The 18,709-nt window shown below is 34.4% G+C and overlaps 2 protein-coding genes across 2 annotated transcripts in view; one reads left to right on the forward strand and one right to left on the reverse strand.

The window, feature by feature from the left end:
* Positions 1-2,701: 2,701 nt before the first annotated feature.
* Positions 2,702-6,828, reverse strand: LOC138698426 (protein Abitram). Its single transcript, XM_069824317.1, has 2 exons — positions 6,757-6,828; positions 2,702-3,402 (listed from the first exon to the last, which is right to left on the reverse strand). The coding sequence occupies exon 2, from the start codon at positions 3,294-3,296 to the stop codon at positions 2,757-2,759; it is 540 nt and encodes a 179-aa protein (XP_069680418.1). The 5' UTR covers positions 3,297-3,402; positions 6,757-6,828; the 3' UTR covers positions 2,702-2,756.
* A 343-nt stretch (positions 6,829-7,171) lies between these two features.
* LOC138698425 (putative protein FAM10A4) overlaps positions 7,172-18,709 on the forward strand; it is a 181,325-nt gene continuing 169,787 nt past the window's right edge. The window contains exons 1-4 of the mRNA XM_069824316.1: positions 7,172-7,330; positions 7,828-8,119; positions 9,855-10,022; positions 12,584-12,828. Coding sequence (XP_069680417.1) covers positions 7,834-8,119; positions 9,855-10,022; positions 12,584-12,828 — 699 coding nt within the window. The 5' untranslated portion in view covers positions 7,172-7,330; positions 7,828-7,833. The remainder of the gene's footprint in view (positions 7,331-7,827; positions 8,120-9,854; positions 10,023-12,583; positions 12,829-18,709) is intronic.

Below are 18,709 nucleotides of genomic sequence, written 5' to 3' on the forward strand. Positions count from 1 at the left end.
GGTCTGTATTCAAGCAGGAGGTGGACATTTTGAACATCTTCTGTAATGACAACGACCTGCGGAAAGAAAAACGTTCCGGTGAATTTCAATGTTGTGAAGGCCATAACTCGGAAATGAAGCACTTCCGGACACATGTTGTAATGAACTATTTTGATTGTCTACATGTGGGAAATACATACCTGAAATTATGCCCCGTATTTTTGAAACACCCTGTATTTGTAACATTTTCGTAGGCAAACTATAAAAGAAAGGGCTCAACATGTCTGCAGTACGAAATTCATTGGTTTGACTAAACAATTCACTTACGAGACCTAACCTAAAAACGCATTTTGTTTGACCACATGAAATTATTCGTACTAACTTCGAAAACTTACCTGAATATAGTCTTGAATTATAACCACAATGCAACACATAAAATAATTATTATGTATTAATATTGATATTAATTAATTATCAGTATGTTGAACTTTCATTTAGCTTCCAGTAACCGACTCAGAAATCTAGTACAATTTTAATTTCATGCAACTCCAGTACCGACAAATACTGTCGATATTTGTCTCAGCTGCCAACGTACCAGTTACAAAATCACTACCATTTGTAGTATATGTCAGTATCGAAATTCGAAACGAAGTTGGCAAAAGAAAATTCAACCTGCAAACTAGAAAATCACCACAATCCATTAGCATATGTAGTAATGGGGGGAAAAAGGGTTAGGTTTCACCCTTAGGGTATGAAATAAGCTGACCCGGACTATACACTATTCTGTAGGACCAAAAAAATAATCTATACGTAGATCAGTTCAATCTGGTAAGTTGATGACTGATGTACAATAAAATAAACACATTTAAGAGTAAAAAAAAAAAAAGAAAAAAAAAAGGTGTTTTGTCAGTCTAACCTTTTTTGAAAAGGAGAATAGACAGTCTTTATTTGCTTTGCCTCATTCATAATTTGATGCAATCATTTTGTTACGTTGTTGTGTATTGGTATGTTTGGGCACAAGGTCACTGGCAAGGTCACGTTCACTCGAAATGTAAAAATATAATTAGACTACTATTAGTCTTTTAAAACATGGTATTTTACAATTTAAAAATAAAATTATAAGCAATAATTAAATTTCACTAGATATTTTCTTCAGCAGGGTGGTATAATTTTGGCAATGTATATCATTACACCCTGTATAGGTAATGACAGAAATTTAAACTCTGAAACTAAACATCATACATTCTCCTCTGCTGATTGTCATCAGACAGGTTGAATATTTTGACAAAATTTCCAATGCAAAATAGAAATACTGGTAATCTAAAGTGTTAGGTCTTGGACGAGCGATATGAAATCAGTCCCAGTGTATGTGAGTGGTGCCCACCGAGCATTGTGATGAATTTAAGAAGCTATAGTCAGTATTGAAATCTAGTTCCAAAAGTCAGCTATTATAACTGTTGGAGAGGACCATCGTGCTAACCACATTTTATTATTCCCATACTAGTTAATTATTCACCTCTTCTGAGGCATGTGAGGTCAGCAGTTGGCTGATGCACCTTGAACGTCCATGGGCTATCACACCATGGTTTTGTGGTTAGACCCATCATTTAACACGAAGTTTGTACAACATTGTTTGGAATCACTGTTCTGCACAGAGAACAGTTACACCTGAGGAATTGACTTAAGGGGAGAGGATGGTATTTTTTTGGTGAAAAATGAGTAAATTAAAAAAAAAAAATCTTTAAAATATCCGTGATGTGTGGAATGCATAGCATAATATTTTGTGGGTATTTGTGCCCTTATCAGATGTTGAGACGCCATTTTTAAACTTCCTGCACTCTGGATTTTTTAATCACTCGCCCCTTTTTATTGTTGTTTCCAATAAATTGAATTTTCAAAAAAAAACATTTTTTTCTTTAAAATACTCTTTGATATGTGCGGAATGCATTGCATAACATTTCGTGGGTATTTGTGCCCTTATCGGATGTTGAGACGTCATTTTTATACTTCCTGCACTATGGATTTTTAAATCACTCACCCCGTTTTATCGGTTTACGGTGACTTTATTTTTTTACTACATTGCCAGACAAAAATGGATATAATTTCTGAACTATTAAAGATACATAAATGAAATTTAGAACACACATTCTTTAGACTATTAGGAAACTTTTCTCTGTAACAGAATTTTGTTAATTGATTTCATTTTAAAACTACGTCCGTTTGTTTGCAAGAAAGGAATTCAGAAAAGTGTTATTAAATTTTAATAGTTTATTTTACAAACATAGGGACTAATATCAAACTTCTGTTACAGACAGTTTGTAGAACATGCTTTTGCAAATAAATTGCAAAAAAAAAAGTTTGAATCTATCTTTAAAAACGGTTTAGATATATCAGTTTTAGTACAATCCTGCATTGGGTATATTTTTTTTTTCAAATTTGGGCCCCCAAATAATTTTTTTTTTTTTCAAAATATTAATATTTGGTTGAGAGGATGATGACTTCATTGTTAAATCCAGAGCATTAGATACACACATATTTGGTTGAGTTGCTACAGCTATGAGCTCTCTACATAAAAAAAAAAATTAATATTTTACACCAAATAGGAAAAAAGTTAAAAAAAAAATACCATCCTCTCCCCTTAACTGTGTTCTATTCTTCTGTTGGCAATAATATGCTGACTAGGAATCTTTGTAATGGGTGTGATATGTAGTTAAAGACATAGTAAAATAAATGGTTTTATTTCCTTGTATTTACAAAAGCTTGCTATTAATTCTAAACTACATCGACCTCTTCTTCAGTACCTCATGATACTCCTCTAATGTTAACAGTTCCTCTTTCTGTTGATCACTGTTGGTAATATTAGGCAACACAATGGCTATGTAACCTTCTGCATCTGGTTTTTCAATTAATAACTTCGGATTTTCTATCAAAGCATCATTTATTTCTACTAGTTTCCCTTTTATACAGCTCTGTACTGTATATTTTGAATTGTCTGTACATTCAATGTAGCAGAGTGGAGAATTTATTTGTAGAAATTGTGCTCCATGCTTTCCTTTCCCAGATACCTTATTTTTCAGTCTGTCAACGTTTGCAGAAACCTGGAAGTCGATTTTACTTATTTCTTTCTTCTCTCTGAGTACGGGATGGGAAGCAGCCAAAGTTACCAGACATATCCTGTTTGAATGAAACAAGATACAGTGATCTTCTCCTTCCTTTTCTTCCCTGCCAACACAAAACCTCGGAGTATAGTATCTCTCTGTCACTGACTGCAACTCTTCTAGTTCTCCTATGCTGTCCTCGATAGGAACTGCGGCCATCTTCTTCCAAATATTGGATAAAGCAAAACTAAACAGCAGTTGATGTTTTAATTTTTTGTTGCAACAGGTGGGCTTTCTCTTGATTTGCTTTCCTCCTTTGTTCCCTCTGAAATATAATAAATAAAAGTATTTTATTCATCATCCGTGGTGAAAGAACAAAATCAGCAAGGTTACGTGGCAAGTGGGGTAATAGCAAATGGAACCCAAGAATTGTATAGATATTTCACACTTAATGGGTTAATACTCCAGCATAAATGAGGGGTTCTGGAGTAAAACATGGTAAGTGACATTTCAGTGTTTTGAAGTTATTAGGTAGGAAAACATTGATACATGCAACAGTTTGTAAAGTTTATTTATTTATTTATTCTGGTGTAGTTAAGGCCATCAGGCCTTCTCTTCCACAACACCAGGAATACAAATACAATAATAGAAATAAACAGAAAAAAAAAAACACTATATACAAAGTAAAGCTACACAAGAAATAAAGAGAGAGGAAAAAAAACACTATAAACAAAGTAAAGCCACACAAAAATATACACAAGTTGCAGTCACATGAACTTTAAATGAGTGATTAAGTATTATAATTAATTCTATTCTAACTAATTAACTAACATAAACAAGAAACTTGCAATTTTAATCTAGATTGAAAAAGAAAAAAAAAAAAACACACAAATCAATACTTCTAGCAATACCTAAAAAACATTAACTAAGACAAAATTTTCCAATTTAATTTTGAATTGTGATAAAGTCCGGCAGTCCCTGACATCACTAGGTAACGAATTCCAGAGGCGAGGTATTACTACAGTATAGGAAGATGAGTATAAAGACATTCTATGATGAGGGATAGAAAGAAGTGCTTGATGTCGGTTTCGAAGAGTTGTAAGAAATTGAAAGCGCGATAACAGATAATTCGGAGTAGAAGTATGCATGATTATAAAGAGAAGAGACAGTGAATGTATTGTTCTTCGTTCATTCAGACGCGCCCATGAAAGTAACTGGAGGGAAGGTGTTATATGATCAAATTTACGAGTATTGAAGACTAATAGTATGCACACATTATGAACATGTTGTTACCAGGAAAGTAAAATCTGTATTCTTCTGCCATCTGTTGAGATGTTGGAAAACTAATTACTGCTTTAGATGCAGAATGTTGTTGTTGTTGTTTTCTAATGCCAGGCGTTTGACAATAAAGTCATTTGACCTCTTGCACTCCAATATTTTTCAAAGATATTATCATGGCCAGCCATTGAAGCACAGATTTTGAGGTGTTCCGAATCTATTTCTTGGTTTGAGTTGCACAATGGGCAGTTAGGGGACTGATATATTCCAATTCTATGCAGGTGTTTGGCCAAACAATCATGGCCTGTTGCCAATCTAAATGCAGCTACAGACGATTTTCGTGGTAAGTCGGGAATTAACTGTGGATTTTGATGCAGAGAGTTCCATTTTTTCCCTTGAGATTGTGTTATCAAATTTTGTTTGTTGAAGTCTAAGTATGTAGATTTAATAAATCTTTTCACAGAATAATACGTAGATTTAGTAACAGGTCTGTAAGTAGCAGTGCTGCCCTTCTTTGCTAAAGCATCCGCATTCTTGTTTCCCAGGATTCCACAATAGATGCAGAATGTAAGATACCATATTATATGCTACATATCTCATTTTTTGACCGAAATATCAGTTAACATGTTTTATGCCAGAGCCCCTGAAATATAACTAGAAATTTCAAATTTTAACAAGTGGTATTTTGTAGTGTCATTTAAATGATATAAAACTAATAAAGTTTTTACTATTAAATTATTATAGATTGAATGTAAATGGATCGAGTGTAGGAAGGTTTTGTGTCACTTAGTATGGACAAGTAAGACAGGCTGAAAGGACGTCAAAGGGCATTAGCATATAGTTAGCTTTCACTCAGCGCAATACTAGTATACATTAGAACAGTGAATCTGCTTCTGAGTGAAGTGCTTAGTGACCAATGCAAATCTGTTTGTGTTTTGAGAATTAAAATGCATTCAGCCATTTAGAAAATACAAGATTTTATTTCAGGAAACTGTAACATCTGAAAAAACAGTGAAAGTAATTTTTTGCTAAACATAAGAGGGGCAGTTAATAATGGGAAAGATTACAGCAAATGAAATTGCAAATATGATTAGAACAACAGATGTGTTTTAATATAGCAGGAAAGAAATTAATTCAAAGAACAAGAAAGTTGTCATCTGAATAATTAAATTAACAGCACTACTAAATGATTCATGCATCACACTTCCTCTAACATGATAAAAAAATTAGTATCACAAAGAGGACACATACATACATTTTACGTGTTTCAATACAAATACCGTATGTACGCGAATATCGCGGTACCACGAATTCACTTGACGGAACTGAGGATAATGCTCTATGGGAAGATGGCGATAACAACAATGATTCTTCTGCTAGTGATGACAACGAAAGTGCTGATGAATAGAGAGGTAAGGGGCATGTACTTATTGACTTCAATATTTTATTGCACATATTAAGATAGAGTCCTGGATGCTTCTACAACAGCATATGAAGACTGTGATACATTTCTTAAAACAAACTGATATGTTATTTAGTTTTGGAGTACATCATTATGTAGGATTAATTTCTTGTAAAGAAAACACAAATTACAGCCAATTTTATTATTATTTTTTTTATTTTTAACCCCCAAATTATTTGATGGCGTGGAGTATTTGCGTATGTACGGTATGTTTCCTTGTCATGTTATGAATAATGAAATGACACTTTTTATGGCTTTCTTTTTTCAACCACTACGCACTCAAATTAGAAGAATTTTTATATCTTGAACTGCACATAATGAGGCATTCGTCATAGGCTAATACAATGAATAAAAGATTATTAGTAGAATTTCGATGACAATTAAATTTAATTGTATTAAAATTGTTCAGAATATAAATAAATAAAGATACTTCAATCTCAATTAAAATTGCAGATACATTGTCAGTCTAGAAGATTTCTTCTGGTGTACATCATTGAACGAAATGCAATCCATTTATAATAAACATACTTTCATGTTAACTTAGGCCTACACATTCGTTTACATGGTTAAATCTCCATCAAAGTAGATATTTAATTAAATTAGAAAAATATTTGCAAGACTGTACATAATAAGACTGATATTAACAACTCCACTTTAGTGAAAAATACTATGGGTGAAACTTGAATAGGGGTAAGCACCACTTTTGCACAGTGAAATTTTGATAGGGTAGGCACCACCTTGGCAAACAACTACGTCTTACAGATCTCGAAATATAGCTCGTGAAGTTGTGCTTATGTGTAGTCAAGTTTTCCGAAATCTCTCGTCCCAAATGGAATAATTTTTATTGTTTAACTTCGTTAATTTGAAATTTACTTCGTAGACCTAAATCTTTTCTGGAAATACAGATTAAGTTACAAGGGTGGTATCGATGTTTCTTACCTCTTTTCGCAAACACCTTATAAGTTCTCTATCTGCATCATTGCAGTAGCCTAGAAATCGTCCAAATGAATGCTGTAAAAGAAGTTTTTATCATTGAATATAATATTAAAGTTATTTGTTGGTGTGTTCACATTATACATTGACTACATTAATGACAATATTACTATACCTCTTTATGACAGTTCTTAAGTGCAGTGATTAATTTATTGCATTCTTCTGTATGTAGATGTGGTGACAAATCAGAATGCATGATCAGTAGGACTATTTACGGTTCTATTTACTTTTTACAATAAATATAATTTCGCAGATAGTCAACATTAGCAGGCAACATAATAATCAGGCGTGAACTTCGTTTGTTACCTCGTTCCGTAATCTTGGTACTCCTGATATTGCCAGGCATACCAACATTAATGGGAAGGACTGAACCTAATTCTTCCTATTAGAGCTTATTCTTGACTTGTTTGAGTGGTTGGTTTGCCTGTTTTACATGGCCAACTGTAAAATCTTCACATTTGATTAATAAACTTCTAGATGCATCAGCAATACATTGTTTAGAGTGTGGAAGCGTTGAGAAGTACGTAAGGTTCTTTTTTTGAACTATTGTTTATAATTTACATTATATTCTGCTTTTAGATTATTTTGTACTGCATAGTAGATATGTTAAAGTTATGTAAATAGAAGATAAGTTGTGCTGTATATAAATTTAAAATAATACTTTCTTTTAGTACCACATTAGTGTTATAGCCTCACTTTTTCCAAGGTCTTTCGTGCATAGGTTACAATAAGTTTTAAAATGTGAATGTTCATGTATTAAAGAATTTGTCCTTTGAATGAAAAAAATAATAATTTTGATTTTACGTACATTAATTTATGGCTAAATATTTACATATTGTTACAAACTTAGTTAGAATATAAATAACCGCTTGTGTAGTGGTAGACCATTCCAGAACTGTCACCGGTTTTCATGTGTGCGGGAGGTAATGCACTACGAAAGAGTTTTCCCGTAATAAAAATATAATATTTAAGCTGTTGTGTTGCACATGTTTTTATTTGATTTGTTTTCTCCCACAGATAAAAATGTCGACATTACCATTTACCAAGGCTCATCTTGCTCAGTTAAGCGGTTTTATAGATCTTTGCAAGAATGATCCAAAGTTATTACACCATCCAGAACTTGCCTTTTTCAAAAATTATATCGAGTCTCTGGGAGGCAAAATTCCTGTAGCCGCATTTGAAACAGATTTTGAATCTCCTAAAGCCGAAAAACCTGAACCCAAGAAAGAACCAGAGCCAGAACCAGAAGCTGAACCTGAAATTGAGAGTGAAGAAAGTGACATCGAACTTGATAACTCAGGAGTCATCGGTGGGTTTCATATAAATTGTCTTTTTCACATTTATGTGCATGTACGTATTTATTAACTTGATTTAATACTGTGAACCTGTAAGAAAAAAAAACACTCTGCATAGAAACTACTATTAACCTTCGAAATCAAATTCTATTATTTTTAACTAATGGTCGTATTGCAAGTAAATTAGATACTATCGATACTGCTTAATGATTTTTATGGTATTACCGCAGTCTACTATATACAGTCGCGAAGCTCAATATGTAGTAAAAATGCAAACATGGGTAGTTGCCCACCACTAGGATCGCTACTATCGCCTCATGATCGCAGATCTCTCTCCTAGCAGACAACAAAATATGTTACACTTTCGTTGTCGTGTTCTTTTTGAAAAATTAACACCTTCCTTCCATTATTGAAATATTAAATGCGTGAAGTTAATTTATTATTTTAATGAAGTATATTAAATTCCACCATAAACTCGAAGATACCTGCAAGAAATAAGTAATATAATTTTTGTTTGTGCAAAACGAACTGAAATTTACTATAATAGCTTCACTCATTCAAGATTATAGCGATAATTAACTGTGAAACCAATAAATATTAATTTGCATTTCCCTTTATAACAATAATAATGGAAATATGAATTAATGGAGTAACTTAAGCGTACCGGTACTTGTAGTGTAGGCTTACGTAGTTAACAAAGTGGGATGAGGTTGAGCAATAATAATCACACCAGAATTGGAAATAAAATGTGATCAATAAATTTTATTGTAACAGACTTTTTCTACGTCTCTAGCAAAGCAGCAAATAAAAATAACAACAAAATTAACAGCTATAATTAAAAACATATCCTTTGAAAAAAAATAGGCCTAAGCAATAATAATCCCACCAGAATTGAAAATAAAACGTGATCAATAAATTTCATTAAAACAAACTTAATTTTTCTACGTCTTTAGTAAAATAACACATAAAAATAATAACAAAATTAATAGCTACAATTAAAAAATATCCTCTGAAAAAAAAAAAAAGTAGACCTAACCTTTATTTCTCTGGAAATTTAGCAGCCTAAGTGACAGAACTTTAACCGGTATCTGATGTCCTTTCGGTTAGACTGAAACATTTCATTGTGAAATTTAAGGATATAATGTATTCTAACAATCACAAAGAACTTCAAAATTAAGAGTTTTGTTTCTGCACAGCATTCCTGTGGAAACCCAGGAACCTTTCTGAATCTTCCGGAAATCGGACAAAGGATAACTCTGGCCTCTTTCTCTTACTGTTGCTACAATTTATAGCACTACAAACGTCTCCTCCTTGTCCCATATTATTATTCCAATTATTATATTTTAGCCATTAACATTTTCATTACAACCAATAACGAACATTTCTCAAGCATCAATGTGAAATACGCAACGAGCTAGCACTCGATAGAAATACGACACAGTCCAAAGTCGACCCTGGACAGTCTATTGTTTCTAGTTGCTAACTGCTTGGAGTGCTTTATCACGAGATTTGCAAAAAAACACCTCAAGCTTCGCGACTGTATATAGTAGACTGTGGTATTACTAGTACACCTGTTGTCTTCATTTTGTCACTGATTGAAGAAAGTTAAGCAATGTGAAGACACGGTAGGGGATCATTAGCTGCCTTCGTATTTATTATGATTTTATCCCCGAAACAAGTTTTCACTCGAAAAAAATTTATTAGAGAATAAGCTGTCGTAACGTTTTAACAATGTGGCTTTTATTACAGAGCGAGATGCTGATGAACCACAACCAATGGGAGATGCTGACAAAGAGGTCACTGAAGAAGATATGGAAAAGTCCGATGAGAAAAAAAGAGAAGCAATTGAAGCATTTAGTACTGGGGAATTTAAGAAAGCAGTAGATATATACACGGAAGCTATATTGTTGAACCCAGGTATAAGATGTATTTTGACTATAAATTATGATTTTGTGCTTTTAATAGTAATGACCAGTCAGTATTTGGTTTACTACCAGAATAGGTTCACTGTTATTTATATTGAGCTTTTATGAAAGAATCGTAACCAAAGTCAAGTTTTATACACTGACTCGACATCCCTACTTCTTATAAGTTACTGAATATGAAATAAATACTGGGTAGAATCCAAGGAAGAGCCACTGTTTTCCCAATCAATAAGTTGGATGACGCAATAGGCCTCTATGACGTCACGTATGTCCGCACATTACATTGCAAGTACGAAAAACTGTTTTAATAAAAATGTGGCAATTTAACTTATCTCATAAGATCAATAGAGTACCAAATGGTATAGGGTAGTGAATCGATTTAATATAGTGTAGTAAGACAATTATTGATTGTGGATAAGTGTAGTAACGCCACAGTCTTAGTATATACAGTCACGAAGCTTGAGTTTATGAGGGTACTAGGAACAATAGACTGTGCAGGTACTATTTTGCATTGTCTGTAGTGGGGCGATAGTAGCGATCCTAGTGGTTACCAACTATCTATGGATGTATATTTACTACGTATTAAGCTTCGTGACTGAAACTTGAGTTTATGAGGGTACTAGGAACAGTAGACTTTGCAGGTACTATTTCGCATTGTAATGGGGCGATAGTAGCGATCCTAGTGGTTAGCAACTATCTATGGATGCATATTTACTACGTATTAAGCTTCGTGACTGTATAGGCTATACTAGACTGTGGTAATGCCATCATTCGGATATTTATCATATTACTTCCTTGTACAATTTAAGTTAATGAATTCTGACAAACTGCTTTTGAAAATAACTAGAGAGAAGTGTGCTGGTAGGCTAATTTTAATGTACTGTCAGTGGCACTTAACGACTACAAGTAAGATAAGATCTAAGCTGTAAACAAAGATGAATCTAGATGATTTTTATGAGGAAGCTGTGTCCTATGTTGACATATTTATGTGTATTTCATAGACTTCATAAGAAATATCATATGCGAAAAAGCCTACGTAGCTGACAAAAACAGAACATTTACAATATGTTGAAGGAAAAGAAAGCGGGAGTGTTAGTGCACAAGGCCATAAAATTTGATTTTTTATTATTATTATTATTATTATTATTATTATTATTATTATTATTATTATTATTAGTATTAGCCTAATATTATTATTAACAGTAGTGGTAGACATAATATCATAGTCATATCAATCTCACTAGGAACAGGAAAAACATTGAAATATTCTTCTTCTTTTTTAGCCCTTTATGCTGCTAAACGTCAGGACACCTCGTTTTGACCATTTCATCCACTCTTCTCGATCTTGACGCATTCTCTTCATCTCCAGCTTAGTTTTCCCACACTTCATTCCAACTTTCTCTATTCTATCCTTCCATGTGTACATTGAAATATTAAATATAAAAAAATATAAGAGTAGCCAGTATAAAATTTCTGACAGTCATATGTAGAATGGTTAGTGCTTGATTGTAAAGGCTAGTTTACATGACGACATTAGGTTTCGCAACTGATTTCATGAAAGTAATTACATAGGAATTTGTTTACATGGAGACATTATCTATACTGTAGTTTCATGACGTTTGTGTTATTCTTCAGTGATTTTCATTTAAATGCTAGAGTAGTAGCAGACACATTACTATTGACCTTATAAAGTGAGGAAATAAGACAGAATGGAGTCTGAACTATTTTTTATTTTTATTTTAGTAGGTTATTTTATGACGCTTTATCAACATGTTAGGTTATTTAGTGTCTGAATGAGATGAAGGTGATAATACCGGTGAAATGAGTCTGGGTTCCAGCACCAGCATTTGCTCATATTGGGTTCAGGGAAAACCCCGGAAAAAACCTCAACCAGGTAACTTTCCCCAACCGGGAATCGAACCCGGGCACCTGGTTTCGTGACCAGACATGCTAAATGTTACTCCACAGATGTGGACAGTTTGAACTAGGGCATGGATAAAGAGAGGATGCTCTGCAACCTTACTGAAAGAGATAGTTGTAGAAGATCCCAAAAGTTATCACAATCGTTTAAAAATGACTTTGGTACAGTTCAATTTTGTGCTTATTTTTGAAGTTTGGGTATTGAAATCTCGCAAACACGTTTGCAATGCATATAAATCAAGAAACTTGATAATTTCTTCACTTCTCCGCTTCATTTTTAAATCAGTCCACAGATCAGAACATGTTTAACCTCAAAATGTCGCGAAACTGCAAGTTTCATTTCACGAAATGTTGGAAGCAGCCGAAACTCTCTAGTGTCGTAACTCAGTGATTACAATTACATTTCATGCATGCACATTCAAATAAAAACTATTTGCGAAACTTGGTTGTGAAACCTAGTGGTGTCGTGTAAACTAGTCTTAACACTATAAAGAAGTGTCAGTCATTCTTGTGCCGATGCCAATTTAGTACCTAAACGTTGATGTCTGATTATTACTTTCTGCTTTAAAGTATGAAGTGAATGCTTAAGAGAAATATACTAAATTCTGTGTTACATATTCTTTGATTTGACAGGGTCAGCCTTGCTCTATGCTAAACGAGGCCAGTGCTTATTGAAGCTAAATAAGCCACTTGCATGCATTCGTGATTGTTCACGAGCACTTCAGATTAATCCTGACAATGCAGCTGCATATAAATTCCGTGGACGAGCCCATCGCCTGCTTGGTGAATGGGAGGAGGCAGCCCAAGACTTGCGGAATGCGTGCAAAATAGATTTTGATGAGCAAGCTGATGAATGGCTGAGGGAGGTGACGCCGAATGTGAGTAACCTGACAACTTTCATACTTTCACTTTCTCAGTATGTGATCTGATGTTTCAGGAAATTTATTTTGAGATTTTCACGGAAATATATGTTTTTGGAAATCCTAGTACCGAAAAAGTAGTTTGTGGTTTCCTGTGTCTTACCTGCCTGTCTGACCGTCTATTTGTCAGTTTCTTGAACAGTAGTTAAATATTCATTAAAGATAATGAGTCTGTAAATATTTTAAACCAGTTTCTCGAAGTTCAGTAGGTGTAATGATTCCTTAAGTCATTGGTTCCCAAACTGAGGGTCGTGTAAAGAACTGAGAGGAGGTCGTGAGATGATTTACAAAATAAAATTAAAAAAAAAACGATAATTTCCTAGGAGATGTGCAAAATCTAAGATGGCAGACGAAAACTGCCAGAAAAATACTGCCAACTATGAACTTCAAATGCCCCAAAAACCAAGATGAAAAATTATACCATATATAATGTTTTTAAAGGGGGGCAAGCCCCCTTTACCCCCAAAAATCACTAAAATACGATACAAAACATTGTAATTGCTCAACTTACCGAACGAAAACCATAATAATCTATCACAAAGTTAATACTGTATTAGTGCCAATTTCAAAAGCAGCTGCTTCTAAAGTTAAACCATGTAGTCAACAAAGAACTGAACCAATACTGTGACCCACAGTCAACTTCGCATAATTTAACCGTGTATTCACACAAACTGAAGTCCACTTCGAACACTTGTGATACCTTAACCTATACGGAAAATTCAGCAAATCATTTCTTTAAATCACAGAAACAGAGTTTTCTCCTCCACAATGGACACAATTGAAGGGTTCAGAGCCATAGTGGACCAAACGCCATTTATTAAAAATGGAGAAAACAATGGTTAAAACTAAGTGAATACCATAGTTTAATGAAGATTGACATTTAGTTTTAATGTGTATACTTTATATTACTTGCTATATGTTTCCATTGAGTTATGGTAAGAACTTCATTTAACCCTTGTTTTCTATGGTTTTAGTAAATGGTGCTTGGCCCACTATGGTTCTGAACCCTTCAATTCTTATTCTTCAGTGAAGGAATTAAACCAAAATCGAAATGCTTTTTCTATATTTAGCCTACATAACTTTCACAAATGTCATAAAACAACAAAGTTTCAACCGCTTCAGCCATCAGAGAAAATATATCAGGTCATGTCAAACCAACTACAACAAATGACAGTGACATTATTCATTCAAAATGAACGAAAATCCTGACGACACCTGATATGAAATCCTAGAACTAACATAAAACTCACTAACAAAAAATCACTAAAATTTAACTCTAAAAAAATGTTGGCAGTAGTTACTAGATCCAACCAGATGCCTATATCTTAGGAATTTATGCACTTACTCATGTTCTAGTGGTCAGAGCTTCTGGCTATAGTTCATGAGGTCCCGGTTAGAGCACAGGAATTTTTTCTTAAAGGGGATTATTCCTGTGTTCGTCCATGGTCTGGAATTTAGGTTAAGTTTAGATTTAAGACCTCTCCTGGCACCACATTATCATAATCATCCTATCACATCATCGGGGTAATGTAACTCCACCTTCCAGGTGCCCCAACCTCAGAAGTGGGTTACAACTAAGCCACGGCCAGGAGAGAAGACCAGAAATGTCGAAAGACAACCTGGTGGCATTGGATTAAAAAAAAAAAAAACTTACTTAAAAATGGCTTTAGAGAATCTGTAGGTTCATTGTCGCCCTTACATATGCCCACCATCAGTCCCTTTCCTGAGCAAGATTAATCCAATCGCATTATATCCCACCACCCTCAAATCCATTTTGATGTTATCCTTCCATTTACATCTGGGCCAACTGAAATAAAAAATAATTTTATCAATGCGACAAATGTGCCCGTTTTTCAGAAAATAGCTCTCAAATCTGGACTCTGTGTTCGATACACACACAGTGATATTACTTTCAAGTTCAGTGAGATTTCTCGTCTTTGTTTCGGTGGCATTCGTAGACGAGAAGCTAATTTTGCATAAATATATAGTTGCAATTGTTATAAAAAATGTAAAAGCTTCTTGTGCAAACTGAAGGTATTCTTACATTCTTTTGATCCACAACTGGTCTACATCCTGTGAAAAAGCCTAGTTTCAACATTCCACCAATAGGTATGTACATGTTTAAGTGAAGTTTTCCCTTTTCTTTCTTTTCAGCCAGTTGAAGGCAACTGTCTAAAAATGGATTTAATATCCATCTTGACTGTTGTATTGTTTTCGCAAAAAAACTCAGTATTTGTCGTATCATATGTAGCTATATTTTCCACGTGTTTTTTAATACACTGGAATACATCACATTCAAATTTGCGAATTGATGTCCGCCAGAAATAAAATTTATTTATAGATCCTTTGCTTTTATCCCTGGTTGTTATAGGGATATCCTGAACTAGCACCAACAGATAGTGCACGTGTACTATGAGGGATGCACTTTGCGTGTGCATTTGTTTTTCGATATATAAACATTGAGGATATACGTAGTGTATTAGTATATTAAATACCCTTAAAAACAACTAAAAATGGCAAATTTTTGTTATGTTCCTATATGTAAAAACCAGGGAAAGCTTTTTGTCTTCAATCAGGTCCCGAAATATTCTGAATATATGCTTTAAACCTTAAAAAATATAAGTAATAAAATTGGGCCTCGAAAGAGCTAGCTATTAAATAAAAGTAACTACTTCAAGTAAGGAATTGTTGACTATAGTTTCATTTTGGAAGAGGAAAAAAGAAAAATTAATAAAAACATATGCAACCTCGACAGCGAGCTATGTTAGCTTACATTATATGCAGTAGTTGTAGGAGTCTCCGAAATTTACGCCTGCAGTAAACTCTCGATAAACTGGAATGTTTATTATCCAGAACGATCCCTAGTGAAATCCATTTCGTGAATAATGTTTTTAATGTACTGTACCCTAATTATTAAAGCCATGTTTTAAGTTCAAATTTTCAAAATCGTCCCACACAGTATTCAAAACTGCATGTCCTTAACCTACAAAACACACTACTAATCGTAATAGGCCTACTATTGCGATCATATTATATCAACCTATTAAAAATTGCATTTGATCTTTCTGCAACTACAGAAAAAATACAAGGAATTCAATCTCGATAGTCTCTTCCCTATAAAAAAACACATTGGTGGTTGCACATCCTGTTTTTAGCATACGGTTCTTAAATACTAATTATTAAAGAGGGCAATATTCACTTTCGACATATTTCCTATTTTCATATTCGTACATATTGTTCGCAAAGTTCTCGTTTAGGTTCATGAACATTCAATTTACTCGTATTTATATTCTGCATACTGCAGATTTCCTCACCCATCTTGGGGAATCGCTAAATATTATACAGGTTTACATTATTATTTATTGTAAATTAAATTAAATTATGAGGTAAGAAAATATTGAATTATATTAAATTATACTAGGTTATACAAAATAATTGTAAATATAATTTTGACACACACAGAACACCAACAAGCGGGAAAACGTAATCAACTGTAGCATATGACAAAACATAGCCCTACAACATGTTGCGCCGCATGGAACGCTCCTGCCATCTGACGGTAAAACTTCGCATAAGATATCCCTATTATAGTAACATCTTGTTCTTGCAAACAATTATCCAAAATGTTAAAGTGCTCGAAAATATCAGCAAAGTAGGCTACAGGAAATGATGTTCGACTGTTTGTGTAATATTTCGTGTTATTGTACAACTATATTCTTCTATATTGGTCATTCTTTGGGTGGTATCCACTAATTTTGAGCCAAATTATATATCGTTGTTTTCGATTTTACAGGGATTTGTGTTTTTCGATTAGGATTAAGTACCCTTTCAGTTCGGTAGTGGGATTGCATGCAGAAATCTTGCCCAAAAGTGGGTCACGCCTTCGAAAAGTTTGGTAACCACTGCCTTAAATTAATCACTAACTTAACCTGTCGATGTTGGGGGAGGGGGTGGGGATTCGGAATCCTTAAATCTTCGTACATGCGTAAAACTATCAAAAGGCTGCATTGACCTTCTGTTTTTAGTCGTTTTCATTGAAATAATACAGCCTACTAGATAGGCTATATTGGAAACATTTACATTAGACCTACCAGAGACGGTGACTATTGTGATTATTGCAGTATAGAAATTTATAAGTCTTCAAAATTAATTTATCATCTTTCGATGAAGAAGTATTCGATATTGCATATAACATTAATAGACCAAGAATGTATAGAAATAATGTTGATTTTTTTACAAAGTCTAGTGAAAAAGAATTCCAGGAATGTTTTTGCCTGAATGAAGTTGAAGTCACAGATTCGGTAACAAAGATATAAGATGGGTTATCATGCATTACGCAAAGCAAAAGAATTATTCATTGAGGAGTGAGGATGGGAGGGAGGGGGAAAGAGAGAGGGAGGGAGGGATAGAGGGAGGAAGGGTGAGAGAGGGAGTGGAGAGAGAGGAGGAGTGACAGAGGGCGGGAGGGTGCGAGAGAGGGAGGGAGGGAGGGAGAGAGTGTGTGTGTGAGAGAGAGAGAGAGAGAGAGAGAGAGTGTGTGTGTGTGTTTTTTTTTTGTCTTTTTAGGGAAGGGCACTATGAACTAGCCCTACGATCTTTCAAGAGGGAAAAGAAGCTTCAAGGCTGTATCAGTCAAAATATAATTTACAATGCCAACTATATTATATTTATGGGAATTTACCAATGTTTTGCAGGAAACAGAGAGAGTACAACTAAACTTCAGAAAGATAGCCTTGAGTTCGATGCTAGCTAGGTGTTCCAAAAGTTTAGGTAATCTTGGAAAGAACTGTTTGATTAGGTGCCATTGTGGACTACTGTTCAGTATCCTGTACAGTAACTTCATTCTCTTCAACCGAACTCATCCTCTCAGTCAGGGATCAGACAAGACCAACTGTAAAGCATTCACCCTGGACCACCTACCCCCTGGCATTTAGTACAACATCCCATTGATCAGGCCACTTTTTGGCCATGTTATGTTTCGTCTCTGCCCACACGTTTTTGATAAGAAGGTCAATCTATCACCTCCACATCGTTGTTGTCAGCCTACATTGGACGACCCCTGCATTATGGATTGGTGATATCCTGCTGGAAAAAAAATAACCCCATCAAGATACAATTGTTGCTCTGGAGGGACCTTGGTATGTCTCAAAAGATGGAAATACAGTTCACCATTAAATCGACCATTTATCCTAAGATATTCGATTCCACACAAGGACATTCATCTTCACACAAACATGGAAATGTGATCAGAGCGTGCAAACTCTTTTATGTATTTTGCATTGCATTCGAAAAACTCGTACAAGCCCATCATTTGTTCAAAGAAAACACGGACTCGTCTGAGAAAATTACTTTTTCCCAGTATTGATCCATATGATCTTGCGTGAAAACGAGCTGGTAGAATCTGTGATCCTCGTCAAGGCTCTCCTTCACAGCCACACGTCTACATCTGAAGCCAGCATCCTTCAGATGGTTCCTTGCAGTTCTCTAACTTTGGGAAAAATTAGCAATGGTTGAGGAATGCTGGTGTAGGGTTTGTTCAGATTCTCTGGAGACCGATGTATTTTGAAGGTCTATCAAATTCTTCTTAGCATGGCTTCCTGTTGGAGGGAAGTAAGTCAGTGGGTTCCATGCCGTAGATTTATGACATGTAAAAGAACTCTGTCCAAGATACAGAACTCCAGGTAGAATTTGCTGGCCATTTCTTGCCACATTGAATTTCGACTGAATATTTTCTGCAGTTGAAACCACGTTAAATAAAGTACTCCATACTACTATACCACTACTGCTACTAATATTATTACTAATAGCACTATGTACAATATACTGTAAAGAGAGTTCT

This window comes from Periplaneta americana, chromosome 4, assembly GCF_040183065.1.
Source record: "Periplaneta americana isolate PAMFEO1 chromosome 4, P.americana_PAMFEO1_priV1, whole genome shotgun sequence".
NCBI classification, from domain to species: domain Eukaryota; kingdom Metazoa; phylum Arthropoda; class Insecta; order Blattodea; family Blattidae; genus Periplaneta; species Periplaneta americana.

Coding starts and splice junctions, on each gene's coding strand:
- LOC138698426 (XM_069824317.1), bottom strand. CDS start 3,296: ATGGCCGCAGTTCCTATCGAGGACAGCATAGGAGAACTAGAAGAGTTG.